The 21738-nt window shown below is 39.4% G+C and overlaps 1 protein-coding gene and 1 non-coding gene across 7 annotated transcripts in view; both read left to right on the top strand.

Moving 5' to 3' along the window:
- APP (amyloid beta precursor protein) overlaps positions 1 to 21738 on the top strand; it is a 283222-nt gene that overhangs the window by 214430 nt on the left and 47054 nt on the right. For all 6 annotated transcript variants that reach the window (XM_054468708.2, XM_054468710.2, XM_054468706.2 and 3 more), the window contains one exon: positions 118 to 217. In XM_054468708.2, the coding sequence (XP_054324683.2) occupies positions 118 to 217 (100 nt within the window). The remainder of the gene's footprint in view (positions 1 to 117; positions 218 to 21738) is intronic.
- LOC129022739 (U6 spliceosomal RNA) lies at positions 11476 to 11577 on the top strand. The gene has a single exon (XR_008496536.1). It is a non-coding gene; the product is annotated as a U6 spliceosomal RNA (small nuclear RNA).

Raw genomic sequence — 21738 nt, 5'->3', positions numbered from 1 at the left:
TAACCTGGGCGACAGAGTGAGACTCCGTCTCAAAAAAAAAAAAAAAAAAGAAAGAAAGAAAAATAACCATTCCTACCCCAGACATTGTTGACCTGGAGTTGTCATCCTTTGATGCAGGTTATGACACACCTCCGTGTGATTTACGAGCGCATGAATCAGTCTCTCTCCCTGCTCTACAACGTGCCTGCAGTGGCCGAGGAGATTCAGGATGAAGTTGGTAAGTAAGCTGTTCTTTTGATGCGGCACATGGACATGTATTTTCCCCCAGAGGAAAATTGAGGAAGTGAGTTATCTGTTTGAGGAGTATGGAAGTTAATAGAACAGGTTGCCTTTTACGATGAAACTGTCAGGATGGAACTAGCTTTCTAGCCTTAGCAATTGAATCAGTTCTTAACCTCTCCATACTTGTAAGACTGGAGGAATGTCGCCTGACTTAGGGTATAGTTTTGTAATAATTGGACACTTGTTATTGAATTACACATGGCAGCATTTTTTTCTAATCTGCCCAATCTTGTTATGGCTCTCAAATTATGATGCTTTGGTACTTTACAATTAATGGGGGAAAAAAACTCATTCTTCATCTTTTGAGTGTCATGATTGTTCCATCTTACAAATGAAAAAGCTCAAACTTAAAATTTGAGTAACTTACTGGCCTGTATCACATGCATTCTAAATAGCACAGCCAAAACACATAACTGTGACTTCTGACTTTGAGGTTATTGTTAATATTCAGTAAGTCACAACTCTCTTTGATGGCGGAGCGGGGAAGCCATGAGTGTTCTCTGAACCACATCATTGTTTAAACTTAAAAGATAGTGGGCTGTTAAACTTATATTCTGAAATAATTATACTCTCACAAGAACTTGGAAAAATAGTACAGAGAGGTCCCATGCATCCATCACCCACATGACTCACCAGTGACATCTTACATAACTATAGTCCATTATCAAAACCAGGAAACTGACCTTGTATGCCCACTGTCTTTTATGTCCCTAGTTTTCCTAATGACTTTCCTAATGACTAATGATTTCATTCAAGGTCTCTCATTTCTGTTTTTCTTGGAAAGGGAATAAAATATCACGAGTCTCTGTCAGCTGCCAAAATGCCCATAACTGTTTAACTTACTTCACAAAGGTACATAGATGACGATTATCTTGGTGCGTCTTTCAACATAAGCATATGTACCTATACTGGAGATTTAGTGTGTAGTCTACCAACATATAAGCAGTATGTATCTGGCATATCCTTCCCCATAAAGAATCCTGCCCTTTGTTAATTGGGTTGGAAATAGATACAGGTTATCATCTGGAATCAGAGCACCCAGGATGTTGTAGATGGATGTACCCATTACAGTAAGTCCGACTTTGAAGTGCCTGAAATACCGCTCAGGGGAACAGCTGGCCGTCACTTTTTCCTTTTTATGCCAGTGTTATTCTGCTTCTTTCCTGACTTACGTGGCCTTGTAAATGTTGTTTGTATTGCTGTGAAATATTTGGCATGTGTCAGGTGATGATGTTCTGTTCAGTACTGCACATTAGTGGACAGAATCTGAAATTATACTTTGAGCTACATAACTTGCAAAAGAAACTTCATATGTCAGGGAGTTGCAGTGTCCCAGCACTTTGGGAGGCCAAGGCGAGCAGATCACATGAGGCCAGGAGTTTGAAACCAGCCTGGCCAACATGGTGAAACCCCCTCTCTATTTAAAAAAGAAAAGAAAAAAAGCAACTTCATAGTGTGCCAAACTTTTGTTCAGAAGGAGCAACTCAGTGTTGAGCAAGAATTTATGAAGATAGTGGAGGTGGAATTTTTAGTCTACACCATGAATTGAGAACAGAGATTTCCAATTAATTTTTCACTGATTCAAGTTTTTTTAGCAAATGAATATACTTTTCAGATATACTTGCAGAATAGACATCAGTAAGGAACCTTTAAAATACTGTTATTATATCAGTCTTAATAAACTGAAGCTAAAATCTTCTAGATAACATGTTTGTTTTTTTAATAGCTATCTTAAGCCTATTTTCACATGTGATTTCAGTTGAAGTGGCATAGGTAATACCAGACCATAGGGAAATAAGCCATTACAAAGGACTAAAAAGTTGATGACCAATATTCCACCCTCACCCAGCAATTATTGTTGACTCTTTATAATTAAATTATTAGAACTTTTTATTTGGCACTATACTACTGAAAACATTAGCCACTAATTAGTCACACTTCCACAGAACAGATGGTGGTTCAGATATCTTGAGTATTACGAAATGCCCAAGAATAGGGCAGCACGATAAACTTCAAATCTCAGTAACAGGGAGGATATTTAGATAATTAGTATCATGGAATCTTTTTCTGTAAAAAGGAAAAAAAAAAACAGCCATTAGGTTGGATTAAGAACATACTACGTATATGCTCTTAATGTGTGTGTGTGTGTGTGTGTGTGTGTGTGTGTATACATAGATGTAATATGCTCTTAATCCAACCTAGTGGCTGAGTTTTTTTAAATAATGACATATGTATCATTCTAAATATACCAGATGCCACATTCTGAAAGATAATCTTTTTTAAAAACCTTTCATTTGGAATCCTGGGTGCTTCCATTTTTAAATGACTGTTCTCTATAGAAAGAGAAGTTTGCAGTAATGAACCGTGTACACTATCTGAGCTCCTAGTGTCAAAGCTACAGAAGTGGTTCACTGAGGAGAATAGCTTTTCTGGGTTGAACCTAGTTGTCATCTATATTCCTTTTTCATTTGAAGGAACATTTAAAACAATACCTCACTTTTTAGTAGGAATATAGTTGAAACTTCAAGATTGACCAGGGGTGCTAATTGCTTAAGCCAAATGTTATTAGAGGTTCCTTATGTTATTCTTTTTACTTTTGTATGTGTCTGAAATTTCTCATAATAAAAAGTGTTGCTTTTAGCTTACTTTCTAAATAGGTTCTTCATAGATTTTTTTTCCGGGTTGTGTCTTGTAGTCTTTCTAATATTCTCTGATTAAATGCTTTGTTATTAGTCTGAGTTGCGTTTATTTGCTATTTCTGTATAATCAAATTTTAGATTTGGAGTCAGTTCAGTACAAATAGGATACTAAAAGTCAGAGACACTGGCAAAAGGAGAAAATTTTAAAGTCCCTAAAAATGCATGCCTTTTGTATAAAAGTTTGTGCTTATAAATGCAAGCAATTAGGATGTGCTTAATGCAGTCAGACATCTGTAGAGAGATACAGTGGTTTAATTAAATAATGGTAACAGGTGCTTTATGGATAAGAGGTTTTTACCAGTCTGGGGAACTGCCAGTATCTTTAGTGGGAGAGGTATATCTGCTTCAGTAAATTATGCTTCCAATTAGAATTCTCTTCTATGGGTGAAAATGAGGAAGAATGGAGTCATGCTGAGAAAGAAGGAATGCTATGGGTGAAGGGGAAAATTGACATCAAATTTGTGAGCAGTAAATTGTGACCAGAGCATAGGGTTCATCATGCTTGTGAGTTCTGGCCCTGGCCCTTTTATCTTCCATTGTGCTTCCCTGAGGCATCCTGTCTGTTTATGCTACTTTCCCACTAACTTCAGTGAATCCCAAATTCATAGGTCTAGCCACAGCCAGCGTACTGAATCCCAGTGCCATATTCCAGACCCCAAATATCCCATGTGCCTCTAAGACTCATGTCCTTCTGGAAATTTACTTGTTTTACACACTCTATTCTGAGTTCTCTTGGTGGGCCTAAACTATCCATGATGATGCCTTCCTCTCTCTCACCCATTATTTCTTACCAGTTGCAAGTCCTGTATATTCGGCCTTCTGTGTTCATGTGAAATCTCTGCACATCCACTACTTACCTGAGATCCTGTCCTCTCATCAGTGTCATTAGACTCCCAGCCAGTCACCCTACCTCTTGTCTCACATGGGCCTCCTCCCACTTCAATTCCCCCTTTTCAGAACTATGCAAGTTCCCTTAAAAACAAAAAACAAAACAAAACCAAAAAAACAGCTGCAGGCCAGCGGTGGTGGATCACCTGAGGTCAGGAGTTCAAGACCAGCCGGGCCAACATGGTGAAACCCCATCTCTACTAAAAATAGAAAGATTAGCCAGGCATGGTGGCAGACACCTGTAATCCCAGTTACTCAGGAGGCTGAGGCAGGAGAATCACTTGAACTTGGGAGGCAGAGGTTGCAGTGAGCCAAGATTGCACTATTGCACTCCAGCCTGGGCGTCAAGAGCGAAACTCCGTCTCCAGAAAAAAAGGAAAAAAAAAAGCTGCTTATGGTTTTTCCTTTCTTGAAAAGTTGCACCTTTCAAGATTCAAGTAAAATGCCCAAGTACTGTAAACCCTTTCTAATTTGCATAGAGAACGGAGAAAAGAGCTGGCATTTGAGTGACAACCATGTAACCAACTAATGGGTGCCTCTTTGTGATAATGCTGATGGTCAGGTTCTTTCTTTATGAATGTTCCCCGTTGAGGTACAGGACCCCCATATAGAGATGTGGCGGTGGCAGGTGGTTTAGGGTAAGAGTGGAGACTGATAATTTATTCTACACCCCACTCAAGGAGCCAAGCCCTCTGGCATTGTGCACGCCCACTGGAAGTGGGGCTTTCTTGTATTTCACACAAAGGCAGCATATGGGCTAGTGAAGATACCGGGAAATTCAGTGATAGCATCCCCAGTTTACAGTTGAAGAAATTGAACCTAAGAGAGTTTACCAAATTGCCCAGCCCAGATAGTAAAGTGATGAAAGTGGGGTGGAAACCAAGACCTGCCAGAAGTCCAAAATCTATGTTCCTTCTGCTGCCTATTTTCCTCTCTGAAGTAGAATTTTCCCCTACTTAACCTCAGTGTGAAAGCACTGGGTATCCACCTCCAATACCATACTCTAACTTGGAGTAAATTATTTATTTATAACTCTACCAACCCTCCATCCTGTGAACTCTTCCAGATATATGTTGGTCATCCTTGCCTCCTCAAGATCCAGCAGGGACCCTGGTACTTTTTAGATATTAGTAATTATAAATATAAGGTTGAAGCCAGTCCCCAGGATAAAAAGTCAGATGCTCCTTAACTTGGACTGATGAAGTGGGCTCCTCCGTAACCCTAAAGACCTGCCCAAAACTCCTTCCTTGACATCTAGCATAAGCGCCATACAAAACAAATTTCTTTCCTAGGCCACAACATCCTCTAAAGCTGTGATTGATCAAGTCAACTAAATGGATGTGGTTGGCCAAGATAACAAAGCATAAATCAGGGTTCTGAGGACCGTTATTAATAAAATTTTACAACATGGTCCTTCTTTGTACCATGACCCTCTGCTATTTGGTCATCTACCCAATTCACACACATTGACACTTGATTTAATTATGCTGTCCTGTTTGACCGCCAACCACAGTCTGAAGCTATTCACGTGACAAATAAGTGTGAATTTTCAAGTGTCCTGTTGTGTTATAAAAGGCCCGTGTTTTATTTTATAATTTCATATTTTGTTCATTCAATTTTAATTATTATGTGCAAGTTCCTAGGCTCAGTCATTTATTAATGTTTTTATTTTTTAAAAAGTTATTTTCAGGCAGATTATGAAGATTTCTTGCAAAGAATGGCCTCAGGCATTGTTTGTATAGAGATAAATCTCCTCTCTTTTAAATCACTGTGTAGGTCTTCATTAATATTTTTTTCATTCAACAAACGATGGAATTATTATTTCAGTGAAAATATGGCTCCTCTTCAATGTTCATATTCTGCTTTAATTATGTATTAATCCTTCAAAAGGGCAGAATCCCTTCATCCCTTCAACCTTTGCTTTGTCAAATTGTTATTTAAAAATGATTGGTGTTTTTCTGTCCTTTGTAATCTTCCTTAAATCTCTGCTAAAAGGATTCTATTCTACTCTTTGTATTGGCACTGAGGTTATTTATCAAAGTGTGCTTCTCTTTGCAGCTACCTCAAGGCTAAAAATGTAGCTCTTTTCAGAGATGGCTGTTTTACAGAATGCTATAACAACCGATTTATGAGAAAGGCAGTAGGAAATAAAGAGGGAACAAAGGCATAATTGTTTCATACCCATTTTTTTCTTCTAGCATTCAAAATTAATAAAAACATGAATTATTATAAACCAGATGCGGGAAAGATCTCTGGCTGAATAAATCCATAGTGAATGGGGTAAGATTGAAAGATGTAGCGGGGAATCAAGAAATTCACAGTAATGAAAGGATGCTTATTTTTTATTACAATTTTACTGTGGCCTCTTGATAAAATGTTCCACTTTTCAGGAAAAATGCAGCATGGTTATTTCAAAGACAGTGTTTCCATATTCTGTTTCTAATAAGCCTGTTGATTTGGGGGTTTAGTGAGTCCAAAGTAGACTAGGTTTAAAATAGAATATTTATAGCACTTCCCAGTCCAACAAAATAGAAATTTAATGCTATTAAGAATTTCAAGTGTCCTTATGTGTAATTGTTAGTCAAGGATGAACAGCAAAAAAAAAATCATAAATAGAGAGAGCTGTCACTTTTTTCTTATAAGAACATAGGTGTGACTTTGTTTTTCATAAGAAATGACTTTTAGATGTATATAGATTTAATAGTTTATAGCTGACTTAAGTATTTGGACATAAGAACTTTTTTTTTTTTTTTTTTGAGATGGAGTCTTGCTCAGTCACCCAGGCTGGAGTGCAGTGGTGCGATCTCGGCTCACTGCAACCTCCGCCTCCTGGTTTCAAGTGATTCTCTCACTGAGAAGTGATTCTCAGCCTCCCAAGTAGCTGAGACTACAGACACGTGCCACCACACCTGGCTAATTTTTTTGTATTTTTAGTAGAGACAGGGTTTCACCATGTTGGCCAAGCTGGTCTCGAACTCCTGATCTCAGGTGATCTGCCCATCTTGGCCCCCCAAAGTGCTGGGAATACAGGTGTGAGCCCCCGCATCTGGCCAAGAACATTTATACATATCATCACCAAAGCCTTGTTCCCGCATTGGTTTCATAATAGTCTCATAGCCCCTTATTCATATTTTCCCTAGTGTTATTGACTAACAGACATGAGGCCTATAAGTTTAGCTGCCTGTGTCTAGATGTATATCTTTGACCCAAGACAATTTCTCTTTCAAAATAGAACCACTCATTTATAAATGAAAATGCTTTGTCAAATGAATGGCAAAGTACGGTATACTATTAAGACAGCCTCCTAGTTTTCTGACATTTGGACTGCCATGTTGAAATATCTCCACACAGCAAGATACAAATGTGTGAATGCCAGTATACTTCATACCTTAGGTCCCCAACTGGTCTGTCTGCAGACTTGAGGTTATAGACCTCAGGTGTCGAACTCACCCATAGTGGTGGCTAGTAGAGTGCTTTGTATACATTTAGCTCTCTATGCTTTTTTTGGTTGTGATATTAGGTAAGCTTTCTTTTTCTTGCTTTGGAGTTTAATTATGGAATCTGTAAATATAGTGTTTATGTCATCCAGATGATCTGTGGAAGTCATTGATAATGACCTTTAAAAATTCACATGTAATACAGCATCTGTTTTCGTGAATGATTTTTATAGTTTTACCATTTGGCAAACAGATACTTTCTTTTATGTATTTCTACTCCATAATTTTAGGAAAAAGTAAATCATTTTAGCTACATTAAAAAGAATACACTTTCTAGGAATAATGAATGTAAAAAAAGTTTCCTTTTTTAAAAAAAAATTGCTCTGTCTACCATTCTGGCAGACAAGTTGTTGACCTTAATATGTATAATTCAGTGCAGTATATTGATCTTGTTTGTTGTGCTCCAAATGGACGCTGGCAGAAATTTGATGAATTAAATATCAACCACAGTGTTTTCTTCATGCGATTGCAATGGTTTATTATGTATTATTTTGTTCAGTTCAAATAAATGATGTATGTTAAGATTCTTTGCCCATTTTTTAATTGGGTTATTTACCTTTCTTACTTTAATTTTATTTTAATTTTTATTTTTGGAATCAGAGTCCCGCTCTGTCACCCGGGCTGAAGTGAAGCAGCATGATCTCAGTTCACTGCAACCTCCGCCTTACGGATTCAAGCGATTCCCGTGCCTCAGCCTCCTCAGTAGTTGGGATTACAGGCATGCGCCACCACACCCAGCTAATTTTTGTATTTTTAGTAGAGACAGGGTTTTACCATGTTGCCCAGGCTGGTCTCAAACTCCTGAGCTCAGGCAACCTGCCCACCTCGGCCTTTCAAAGTCCTAGGATTACAGGCGTGAGCCACTGCACTCGGCCTGCCTTTATTATTGAGTTGTAAGAATTTTTATATATTCTGGATACTATTAAATTCTTATCAAATATATTATTTGGAAATATTTTAACCATTCTGTAGGTTGTATTTTCACTTCTTTAATAGGATCCTTTTGACACACAAAAATTTTCAATTTAGAAGTCTATAATCAGTTTTTTCTTTTGTGGCTGTTACTATGGTATTGTATCTAGGAAACCATTGTCCAAAACAAGGTTACAACGATTTATACCTGTGTTATCTTCTAAGAGTTTTGTAGTTTTAGCTCTTACAGTTAAATCTTTGACTCATTTAAATTTTCATATATGGTGTGAGGTAGGGGTTTGACTTTATTCTTTTGCATATAAATATCCAGTGTCCGAGCACCATTTGTTGAAAAAGACTATTCTTGCCAGGTGCAGTGGCTCATGCCTGTAATTCCAGCACTTTGGGAGGCCAAGGTGGGCAGATCACTTGAGCCCAGAAGTTCAAGACCAGAATGGGAAACATGGCAAGACCACATTTCTACAAAAAAATTATCTAGGCATGATAGCATCTATTTGTAGTCCCAGCTACTCAGGAGGCTGAGGTGGGAGGATCTCCTGAGCCTGGGGTGGCTGAGGCTGCAGTGAGCCTTGATCACACCACCTGGGCAACAGAGCAAGACCCTGTCTCAGAAAAAAAAAAGGAAGAAAAAGACTATTATTTCCCCCATTGAATGGTCTTGGTACTATTACACAAAATCAATTGTCCATAGATAATATGGGTTTATTTCTTAATTCTTAGTTCTTTTCTTTGATCTGTGTGCCTATGCTTACTGTAGTACCACACTGTTTTGATTATTGTAGCTTTGTAGTAAATTTTGAAATCAGCAAGTGTGAGTCCGTTATCTTTGTTCTTCTTTTTTATATTACTTTGAGTATCTGGAGTCTCTTGCATTACAACATGAATTTTAAGGTCTTCCTCACCCGCCGCCCCCACTACCATTTCTGCAAAAAAAAAAAAAAAAAAAAAGTGCGGATTGCATTGGATCTGTAGATCATTTTGGAGAATATTTATATATAATGTTAATGAGGTTTTAAACAACACTTTATCTACTAGAACTGATGTCTGCCTTGAAAGATTCCACCTTGAGCCCCATTCAGGAAGGTTAGTATTTTAGAAGTAGCAAGAGAATTGATTTAGCATGCTATCATCTTTTACTCCAAATTTTGGTGAGATTCCAGAGAAATTATGTGAGCTTTTCCTTAAGCCATGATGACTGACATGTCGGTAGTTTTTGTCTGTTTTTATGCCATTCTTTTATTTTTGTGCGTGTGTGGGCACCTCAACCAAATGGGTGGAGCCTGAGGCATGGTCTCCCACGCCAAAGTCTGCTGTTTCTTTTGATGATCCAATGCAGTTCCAAAGCTATTTTCTCAACTCACCAGCTCGTTTGTATGGCCCTGTAATTTGAAACAAAATCTAAAAAGAAATCCGAATTAAAATGATTGGGAAGTGAAGTCAGACCACAGTGGTGGCTGTGGGACTACTTCCTGGCATGGAACACTAGAACAGATGTGTCCTGATTTTTTTGTAGAGTCTTGGGAACAACCAATGATTTTAGACTGGAACAAGGGCTGGTTATTCTGTTTTTCACAAGCATCTGCCTTCAAGGTTCATTTTTTTAAAAGAGGAGGGGAAAAAATCAGTGATGTTTGCCACCCTGAGTATGGAGATGAATCCAAATTGAGAATAATTTTGAAATATGTTTCCCCAATTTTGAGATTAATTTTGAAATATGTTTCCACAAACACTAACTGGGAATGACATGAGTTTGTTTCATGTGAGACAGAGTTTGGAAGGCATGTTAATTTGCTTCTTGGTGTTTAACTCAGAAACAAATTTTGCTTGTATTCTCTGAGTAAGCGCCATTATTAGTTAACAGTTTTCCTGCCGTATGCACTATGGGCTGCTTTAGAAAGTAAATCATAGAAGGTTAGTTATAATATCTCATCAAAAATAGTGGATCCATCTATTAACCGGTTCCAAGTTATGAGACGTGTCCAAAGGAATGTTGACTTGGTGTGCATCTAAACACTATCTGTTAAGAGGCTTTGGACTTCGACCATGAAACAGGTGGTCAGAGGGTCAAGGCCAGGGTGTTACTTAATTTCAGCTCTTGTTGATGGATTCATTGACTTCAGATAGTGCATTTTAAAAAGCCTGTTTAATGTGTTTGTCTTTTGATAATTATTATGTATTTACATATGCTCCTAAAAGCATGAGTTAAATCTTATTTCTTTAAAACAGTGCTTGGCAACAACTTATATTGTCTTGTACATGCCTTTTGTGTCTTTGCTTTTGGTTCGGGGGGCATTGAAATTTGTCTGCCCATCCCCTGAGGGCAGATATTGAGGTGTGGACCTATGTCTTCAGCTTCCTATATAGCATTGAAGTTGCTATAGCTGCATGTTCTCTAAAATTTTTATACATGCGATTTAATTGTTAAAGCTTATGATTTTTAAGTATAGTATTCTGATAGCAAATAGATTTTGTCAAATAAAAACTAACTTTATCATCACCACTGAGATATCACTAGGTATATGGCTTAGTTCTCAGTCACCACTTTTATTTGTAAGGAAGTCTTAGAAGTTTTCACAAGTGTATATATGATAGACTGGGCGCAGTGGCTCACACCTGTAATCCCAGGACTTTGGGAGGCCGAGTCAGGCAAGAGTTCGAGACCAGCCTGGCCAACATGGCAAAACCCCGTCTCTACTAAAAATAAAAAAATTAGCCGGGCATGGTGGCACATTCCTGTAATCCCAGCTACTCAGGAGGCTGAGGTTGGAGAATCGAACCTAGGAGGCAGAGGCTGTAGTGAGCTGAGATCGTGCCACTTCACCCTAGCCGGGGCAACAGAGCAAGACTCCATCTCAAAAGAGGAAAAAAAAAGCCAGGCGCGGTGGCTCACGCCTGTAATCCCAGCACTTTGGGAGGCCGAGGTGGGCAGATCACCTGAGGTCAGGAATTCGAGACCAGCCTCAACATGGAGAAACCCGTCTCTACTAAAAATACAAAATTAGCCAGGCGTGGTGGTACATGCCTGTAATCCCAGCTACTTAGGAGGCTGAGGCAAGAGAATTGCTTGAACCTGGGAGGCAGAGGTTGCAGTGAGCTGAGATCGTGCCATTGCACTCCAGCCTGGGCAACAAGAGCGAAACTCTATCTCAAAAAAAAAAAAAGTATATATATGATGCTTGCTTTACCAGCACATATACTAAAATTGGAATGATTAAAGAGATTAACCTGGCCCCTGCGCAAGGATGACATGCAAATTTTGTAAAGTGTTTTATGTGGAACTTTACTTACATGAGGTACCTAGGGTAGTAAATTCATAGATACAGAAAGTAGAATGGTGATTGCCAGGGGCTGAGAGGGTGAGGGACTGTGGAGTTAGTGTTTAAAGGGCACAGAGGTTGAATTTGGCAATACTGAAAATAGTTCAGTGGGGAAGATGGATGGCCATGATGCATCATCCATCGCAGTTGCACAGCAGCATGAACATGCTTAATACCCTAAGCCTTACACTTCAAATGGTTAAAACAGTAAGATTTATGTTATATATATTTACCATGATAAATATATATATGTATATTCGTATCATTTGCCACTGTGAATAGCAAGGAGATTGAAGAAATAAGGACACAGGATCTTCAATAAATATGTATTAAATGCTTCCCATGTTCCACATTCTTTGTCATTGCCAGACACGTCACAGGTATAAGGGCCCAACCTTTGTTACTCAAATAATTCAGAATAATTTAGAATTTGCTTGGGGAGACTTTGGATAAACAGTTAAGAAAGAAGCTGTATCCATTAGGTCAAGGGACGCTGGTTGCTTCGTCTCGTAGCATTTGGTAATCTTGTTAGACAACCATTCTTACTCCTATCGTTTGCTGAAATTTATTAGTGAAGGAAAGAATCTTGGTTTTCAGTTCGTTCAGCCACATGATTTCATAGGCTCAGGAAAACCATGTAATATGCCCAAGGTCAGACGTGATTAGTAAGACTAAAGACTGAATTTATTCCAGTGTCTCTGTGTCCAGTGATACTTACTTACTGCTGTTGCCAAGTTAAACAAAACTGGGTTTGCAGAGCTGTTTATTCACCTTCAGCATCTTTTCATTGAAAATGTGGTAGATAGAAGAAATGTCCCTCTTTTAGCATTTGTACCTCAGTAATAAGATGCTTCCCAAGCTCAAAGACTCCACACCCTTAAATATGTAAGTCAGTGTTAAGATATTTAAAGAGAACATGAATATCAGCTACATTGTGCATGTTGCAGGATTTTTATATTATTTTGTGTCTTCTGCTTAGAAGGCATAAGCCAGCCCATGAACCATAAAAACAAACTTACCTTCTTCCATGTGATTATTGCAGCCAAATTTTTCAGTGCAGGATAAGCAAAGGTTTCTCTGAAAGCATGAGATAATAATTCTCAGCCAGGTCTTTGCCATTTGCAAGGGATCAGACATACAGAGTTTTTAGCTCTGTGGATGTTAATAGCTAGAGCCCCTGTTAGCAGATGGCATGTTAGTGGCCTGTTGCTGCTGGCTATTAAATCATACACGTCGGCCAGGCACAGTCGGTCACACCAGTAATCTCAGCATTTTGGGAGGCCGAGGCGGGCAGATCACGAGGTCAGGAGTTCGAGAGCAGCCTGACTAATATGGTGAAACCCCATCTCTACTAAAAATACAAAAACTAGCCAGGCATGGCGGCACGCGCCTATAATTCCAGCTACTCAGGAGGCTGAAGCAGGAGAATCACTTGAGCCCGGGAGGCAAAGGTTGCAGTGAGCCGAGATCACGCCACTGCACTCCAGCCTGGGCGACAGAGCGAGACTCCGTCTCAAAAATAAATAAATAAATAAATAAAAATATTAAAGTAAATAATACACATCATGAGGTCATCTCCCAAGGCAGCAGATAATTTTGCATATTTTTTTCTTAGTTTATATTGCTGCAACAGAGTAATTCTTCTTGATCACAGACTGCTTTTTTGTTGTTGTTGTTGTTTCTAAGTTTCACTTGATCCACAAAATAACCTGAGACAGACAAAACAGATAGGTTTTCCCATTAATCTCCTTCATGAGTCTGACTTTGCCAGCCGGGCTGATCTTATATGCATAGCCCTGGACGCATTTATGTTACTCCATCTACCTACAATGCCCATCCCCAATCTTGGCCTATTACATGTGTCTAACATTACTTTGATGTGTACATGTCAGTGAACTACCACTTACTGATTGTTAGCTTTTTGAGAGTATGTATCAAGTCTCATGTGCATTTGTGTGTCCTGAAACAAATTATTAGGTATAAAGTATGTATTGCAAATACCATGCCCAGGGAATATTTCAGAGCTGTGGTTCTCCAAGTGTGGTCCTTAATCTAGCAGCATCAGCATCGCCTGGTATCACGTGGGAACTTGTTGGAAACGCACATTCCGTGATCCCACCCCTGACCTCCTGAATCAGCAAAGCTAGGGATGGGGCTGAGCAATCTGTATTTTATCAAGCTGTCCAGGTGACATTGATACATGCTAAACTTTGCGAATTTTTTAGAGACTAATCAACTTATTAAAAAGTTAATAAATAGGTGAGGATCCATTATAGCACCCCAGTAGGCCAATTAGACTTACGTATGCTATTATCTTCTAAATTCACATTATACAAATTGTATGCCACAAAAACGTTTAAGGTGAAAACCCAAAGGAATTGATGCATTTGATTAATTCACAAAAATACAGCAGCTCCAATTCACAGAAAAAAAATGCATGCATATCTGATAATTAGTTGTAGATTAAAAGGTGAACAACTTCTCATGATTAATACCAATGAAAATGTAATTTTTTAAAAATTATGGCCAATTGGTAGTTTTTTAAAAATCTGTTATGCCTTGTCATGATAAGGATAGGTGAAAAGGAACTTTCATAAACTATTGGTAAGTATATGGGTGAAACCTTTTAGACTATTTGGCTCTACCTAGTAAATTAAAATGTTCAGTCTTCTCTAATTTTAGCACCGTATTTCTACAGATACACTGGCACATCTGTGGAGAGGGGCACTTCTGTTTGTCACCTGATACCCCTTACTACTACTACTATTTTTATAAGCATTATTACCTTTAAAATCATGTTAAAGAAAGGGTAAATGATGTGCAACAGACTCAGTTTCCCCTTCTTTGACTCCCGTTTAGTTTACATCTCTTTTCTCTCTCTCATTTGGGGGCTCCGTACCCTTAAGATTATAGAGAAATTGCAGTAGGTAATGTCGGCTGGAAATGCTAAATTTTAAGAAACTTGGGTGGAAATGGTTTAAGCCATCAGCCTAAACGATCAGTGAAAATGTCAGACATTCTCCGCTTTCTTCTTCCAAGATACTATACTCTACTGTGGCCTTAGAATTCTTAATTCCTATATAATTCTGATTAAAAAGGAAGGAGATGCTCCTAATATACCTTGCTGTTGTCCCCTCCTGTTCATTAGGGTAGCTGATGTCAGTCAAAATAAAGTCTAGAAATTCTTGAGTACTTTTTTTTGTAATATACTGAGAATGCTTGAAGCAAACTAACCAAATTTAAGTGTTTTAAGGATATTAACAATAACAGGAGAGCTCCTCGATTTTCTGCTAAGAATCAACCTGAACAGTTTCCAGACTGCTGGTTGGCAATGTCAGTATCATGAGAAAAACTGAAAAAATAAGAAACTTTAGGGAAAAAGAGGAATCAGTGCAGGCTAGGGGAATGAATTTGGTAATCCAGTAGTCTTTCCCTGCCAGCATGTATTTTGATTTGATAAGCTAAGTGTCTGCTTTTTCTCATCCTTTATTTTTGGCAGGAAACCAATATTTTGACACTTGAATGCCTTCTTTCTATCTTAAGGGAGAAGCCTTCTTACACTTGAAGTGTGAAGTAGGTCCTTCAGGTATAGGATGAAAAATTAAGTGGGACTATCTGTGAATTACTAAATCGCAACCATTAAAGAAACTAATGCCCTAATTAGCCTGTCTTTTGACAAACCTGGCATCCATATGTAAGTCTAATATTGTATGCAAATGTGAGACAGGTTTTGCTTTCTAGATCTCTTTGATGTGAAAGGAAGAGCTGGCTTCCTGGCTTCCTTCTCATGTTCAGTATGGACCTGCCTTCGTCCTGCTGCCAACAGCTCCTCAAGGGAACATGAAAGTGGAATTAAACCCTCCTGGTTTTCAGATTCAGAATCCTGGGTGATTAAGTGGCTTGATCAAAATCAGAAACTGTGAAAGTGCTAAAAATGGTCAAGGCCCAAGGAGTTCCTCATGTGTTGTCAAAGCCTTTCAGAAATCAAAGTGTGTCTTTAAATACCTGGGGTGCAAAAATCAGATGTTTTTTCTTTAAAGAAAAATAGATATATTAGAGTAGAATGGGGGGCCGTCTGTAGGAGCCTGAGTCTGGGTGTTTACTGTCGTCTAAGGCCTTGTTAATGTGCGCTTGAGGCTTCGGAATCCACGAACAGGGGAAGCTAGCATCTCTCGCTGACTCCAGTCCTAGCTCGAGCTTTCCATACTGCCCTACGTGACGTCTGCACTTTTGTGCTATCAGCCAGTAGACAGAGAAAAGTATCTGGTATTTGTCGGTGTCTTCGGTTTAGCTGCTTTAAGTCCTTGGATGGAAAAGGCTGATCGTCATCCTGAAATCATCGTTTCCTAATGTGTAATTGGGGTCAAGTGAAGCACAGTAATTTAGAGGAATTCTAGTTAAAAATACAGATTCTTGGGCTCTACCTCAGACCTACAGAGATCTGCATTTTTCTTATTCCCCCAGGTGATCCTTTAAACATTCAGAGGTTTTTAAAACTCATGCTTATATGCAATAGCAAAAATATAAGGATTCTTAGAAACTTAGGTTATATTTATATTTGTCTTGAACATAGGATGACAGACATTTTCATTTTCATTGAAAAAAAATGAAACAGAGACTTAGAATGTATTTAGAGACAACTCTAAATACATTCTGGCAGAGCCTAACTACTGGATTGCAGAGATCCTCCCCGCTTCCCCCAGTCCCCATCTATAAATTGGCCATGTGAATTTCTAGTGGTGTTCACTTCCAAAGTGGTGATTTTATAAAATATTACAATGAAGCATTATTAACCTCAAGAAGTTCAGATGCATAGAGAGTTTGTTTGGGTGTGGCAGCATTAGTGGCTAGGTTTTATTTATCCAAGATAAGACTTTTTATTAGCTATGAAAAGGGATTGGCATAAACTGCTTATTAATATCCATTAACTGTATCTAAAGGGAATAAACAGTATAAAAGGCCAGGCATGGTGGCTCACACCTGTAATCCTAGCCCTTTGGGAGGCTGAGGCAGGAGGATCATTTGAGCCCAGGAGTTTAAGACCAGCCTGGGCAACATGGGGAGACCCTGTTTCTACAAAAAGTCAAAAAAGTAATAAGCTGGGCTTAGGGGTACACACCTATAATCCCAGCTAGTCAGGAGGCTGAGGTTGGAGGATCGCTTGAGCCCAGGAGTTAGAGGTTGCAGTGAGGCCTGGCGGCTCCACTGCACTCCAGGCTGGGTGACAGAGGGACGACCTTATCTCAAAATAAACAAAAACAAAAAACTGTATAAGCATAGGACAGGCTTGAGTCACAAAATTCTGCCTTTCATAACTTTCCCCCATTTGCTATTTGATTTGCTCTTTCAGAAATTGTGAACCTACTTCTCTACTTACAGAACATTTACCTCCCTCTTAGATTCTTCCCTTTCTATCATTGATACTGACATTCTGCTTGAAGAATTATCCATTTAGGCTCTCTTCAAATCCAAAGTGATATTATTTTAATAAGAGATGAAAGGGAAAATTGGCAAAATGTGCCTGGAGTTGTCAGCATTGTAAATGATGGACTGTAAAAGCTTCGTCTTGGAAGATTGTCAGACAGCCTAGTGCCAGCTCAAAAAGTGTGGTCTTTTTAGAGAATTGACAAAAATGTTACAAAGAAAACACATGCTGAATACCAACTCCAGGTGCGAATCCTGAGAAGCAACTCACTCTATTCTGCAGTAGGAGATGAATTTTGCAGGTTATACAGCAGAGCAATTTAAACTCCCTTGTTTCTTAAAGTATCTCCTATAGTGACTTGGGATGGAAGTCATATACTATCCCCTTTTTTGTTCCTTCAAAGTAAATACACCACAGAGCTGGAGATGTCCCAGACACAGGGGGAAGCTGTTTGGATTTTTCCCACTGCCTGTAGTGAAGCAAGACAGGGAGGAAGAACTTGGGAACTTGCATGGCAAATGGTCAAGTAAAGAAAAAGAAGAGCTTTTTCTTTACTTGACATTTGTCAGATGTGCTTTCAAATCCTGAACTGAGTCACATCTGAAATAAATCACTTCCTTGTCATTTCCATGAAAGGGGCAGTACAAGAAATTCCTTGCACATCCCTGGTGAGCCCCTTATTACTCTCAGATTCAGCTATTGCCTTCAGGAAAAAAAAAGAAAAGCCAAAGAAAGGAAACAGAATCCTCTAGAAAAAGCTCTTCTGACCTTTGCTCTTTCTTTTGTCTGGGTGTGACTAGATAAATGCATTAGTCTGCTAGGGGTGCCATAACAAAATACCAAAATACCACAGATTGAATCCTTCAACAACAGAAATTATTTTTCTCACACTTCTGGAGGCTGGAAGTCCAAGATCAAGGTACCAGCAGGTCGGTTTCTGAGGAGGCCTCTCTTCCTTGATTTACAAATAGCCACCTACGCATCATGTCCTCACATGGTCTTTCTCAGAGAGAAAGAGAGGTATCTCTTCCTCTTCTTTTGTTTTGTTGAGACGGAGTTTTGTTCTTGTTGCCCAGGCTGGAGTGCAATGGCACGATCTTGGCTCACTGCAACCTCCACCTCCTGGGTTCAAGCGATTCTCATGCCTCAGCCTCCCGAGTAGCTGAGATTACAGGCATGCCTGGCTAATTCTGTATTTTTAGTAGAGACAGGGTTTCTCCATGTTGGTCAGGCTGGTCTCGAACTCTCAACCTCAGGTGATCCACCCGCCTTGCCCTCCCAAAGTGGAGGGCTCATGCCTGGGATTACAGGCATGAGCCACCTCACCCGGCCTCTTCCTTTTCTTATAAGGACACCTGTCCTATTGGATCAGAGTCACACCCCCATGACCTCATTTAACCTTAATTATCTCTTTAAAGGTCCAATCTCCAAAGGTCCCTTGAGGGTTAGGGCTTTGATACATGAATTTTCAGGGGGACACAGTTCGGTCCATGGCAGTTGACTTATTCATACTTTGGGTAGATCCTCTTCATCGTTCCTCAGCTACTATCTATTTAGTGCACAGCTTCTTTATCCTAAAACTAGTCAGGGGAGGCATGAAAGGTATTATTTCTCCTGCTTCTGCACCTAAGGCATTAAAACGAGGTTGTGGTCTGGCAGCCTACACTCGGCCTTGATGAATTTCAAATCCTAGACCTCCTTGGTATGTGAAGAGCATACACTTGTGTGGAGGGATTTGACAGTCTTTTTTGTTTTGTTTTGTTTTGTTTTGTTTTTTTGAGATGGAGTCTCACTCTGTCACCCAGGCTGGAGTGCAGTGGCACGATCTCGGCTCACTACAGCCTCCGCCTCCCAGTTTCAAATGATTCTCCTGCCTCAGCCTCCTGAGTAGCTGGGATTATAGGCTCGCACCACCACACCCAGCTAATTTTTGTATTTTTAGTAGAGACGGGGTTTCAGTATGTTGATCAGGCTGGTCTCTACTTCCTGACCTTGTGATCCACTCGCCTCAGCCTCACAGTGTTGGGATTACAGGTGTGAGCCACCACGCCCAGCCCAGATTTTTTCAAATTAGTTTTTAGTGTATCAGCACTGTTAAAGCAGGTGGATACTGCTGGATAGTATAACAAAGTATAGTGTGACAAACCCATAACCAAGCATCGTTAGCTATATTTTCTCACGTCTTGAGCCAAAAGGTCACAGTTAACCTAATGTTGCTACTAAACACTCATACCATAAAACATTCTATTCCAGTCTTCCAGATTTTATACAAGAATAAAATAACTTTTAGACTACTGGAGATTTTTTTTTTAAGTTAATACACAATTTGTTGAATGTGAACCCTAAATTGAAATTGACATGCTAAGTTTTATAGATTACTTCAGCTGCCCTGACTTCAGTAAATTTAGTTGTGACACAGGTACAACAGCTGACTTCATTCTGGCATTAGAGGTGGTGATGTTTCATCACTCTGGAGTTAGTAAAACCTGAAACCCGCCAGGCATTTGACACAGAGTTTGCTGCCAGGGACAACTCAGCTTCTGACTTATTGGAGAAGAAATGACGTAACCTCTGTGTTTACAAAGTGTTTGAAACTGAGGCCCTTCCACTTCCTTGCTGAGTGTAAGGGTTGACCTGGCATCCAAAATCCCCATGATCTTCTCAGGATAAGACATGCAGCCATTGGTGGTCAAGAAAGGATTTGTTCCCCGTGGAAGGGCATTGGAAGAGGAACAGAGCTGAAACACACGGGTGTTCAGAGGGAAAACATCTCTGCACTTAACAGAGCTAGATTAGACTATTAGACTATTATCATAGAGCTCGTGATTCATCTCCTTTATCTGTTCAATTCCAGCCTTGAGTAAAGGACTCACTAAGAAACCACATTCGGCCAGGTGTTGTGGCTCACGCCTGTAATCTCAACACTTTGGGAGGCCGAGGCAGATGGATCACAAGGTCAGGAGTTCAAGACCAGCCTGGCCAATATGGTGAAACCCCCTCTCAACTAAAAATACAAAAATTAGTCAGGGATGGTGGCGGGCACCTGTAGTCCCAGCTGCTTGGGATGCTGAGGCAGGAGAATCGCTTGAACCCGGGAGGCAGAGGTTACAGTGAGCCGAGGTCGCGCCACTGCATTCCAGCCTGGTGACAGAGCGAGACTCCATCTCAAAAAAAAAAAAACCACATTCTATTCCAGTATATTTATTATAACCAGAAATTCTTGTCTTATCAGCAGATAGCTAATATTCACTTACATGGGCAGTGTATTAGATTCCTAGGGCTGCTGAAACCAGTTACCACAAACCGCATGGCCAAAACCAACAGAAATATACTCTCCCATTATCTCATTATTCTAGAGGTTAGAAGTCCTTAAGCAAGGTGTTGCCAGGGCCACACTGCCTCTTACAGCTCTAGGGAGGAATCTGTTTCATGCCTTTCGCTTGCTCTAGTGCTGCTGCCAGCCCTTGATACTCCTTTGGTTGGTACATGCACCCCTCCAGTCTCCACCTGTCTTCACATGGTGTTACTCCCCGTGTCTCTGTTTCTGTGTCTTCTCTAATATGATTAAGGGCCCACCCTTCTCCAGTATGACCTCATCTTAACTTAATTATATCTGCAAAGACCCTGTTTCCAAGTAAGGCTGTATTCTCAGGTGTAGGCATTAGGACTTCAACATATATTTTGGGGGAAAATTCAACCCATAATGAGGTTATGTTTTTATTTTCCTTGACTTTTAAGAATATGAAATATTGTCAAATTTTTTCAGCCACTATCAAATTTAAATCTAAGAGCTACGTCTTAAATTTATGACCTCTTCATTTAAAAAAAAAAAATAACATTTAATTGGTACCAAAACGTGAAGGAGTTTAATGCTTTGCATTTGCTTGAGGCTGATTAATGAGTAAATGTGTAAACTGTGGCTGTTTTAATTAGCCAGGGTTAATTAATGTTTACCACACTTGGAAGATGAAAAGGCATGTATAAATGCTCTATAATGTGAATCATTTTTTAATTTGTTGTTGAAGCTTATAGTGTAGCCAAATAAGGATTGCTTACGTCATACTTACAAAGGGAAGTTCATTAATGGATACAAATACACAGTTTGATAGAAGAAGCAAGACCTAGTATTTATCAGCAAGGTGACTAATTTACAGTAATCTATTGTATATTTCAAAATAGCTAGGAGAACCTAATTTGAATGTTTCTAGCGTAAGAAGACAGGCCGGGCACGGTGGCTTACACCTGTAATCCCAGCATTTGGGAAGGCCAAGGTGGGAAAATCGCTTGACCCCAGCAATTCAAGACTAACCAGGGCATCACAGTGAGACCCCGTCTCTACAAAACAAATATTTAAAAATTAGCCAGGTGTGATGGTGCATGCCTGTAGACCCAGCTGCTCTGGAGGCTGAGGTGAGAAGATCACTTGAGCTCAGCAGTCCAAGGTTCAAGTGAGCTATGATCACACCACTGCACTCCAGCCTGAGTGACAGAGAGAGACCCTGTCTCAAAGCAAAAAGAAAAGAAAAACATTTAAGTGATGGATATCCCATTATACTGATTTGATCTTTCAAATTATATGAATATATTAAGTTTTCTCATATAATCTGAAAATATGCACATCTATTATGTATCAATAAAAAATAAAATTTTAAAAATGTAAAAATGTTGAAGCACTATGGTAATTAACGTAGAGGCTC

The sequence above is a fragment of the Pongo pygmaeus genome, chromosome 22, assembly GCF_028885625.2.
Source record: "Pongo pygmaeus isolate AG05252 chromosome 22, NHGRI_mPonPyg2-v2.0_pri, whole genome shotgun sequence".
In the NCBI taxonomy this organism is placed as follows: Eukaryota; Metazoa; Chordata; class Mammalia; order Primates; family Hominidae; genus Pongo; species Pongo pygmaeus.
Note: the sequence above shows the minus strand (reverse complement) of the source record. Positions and strands in the feature narration are given on the sequence as shown.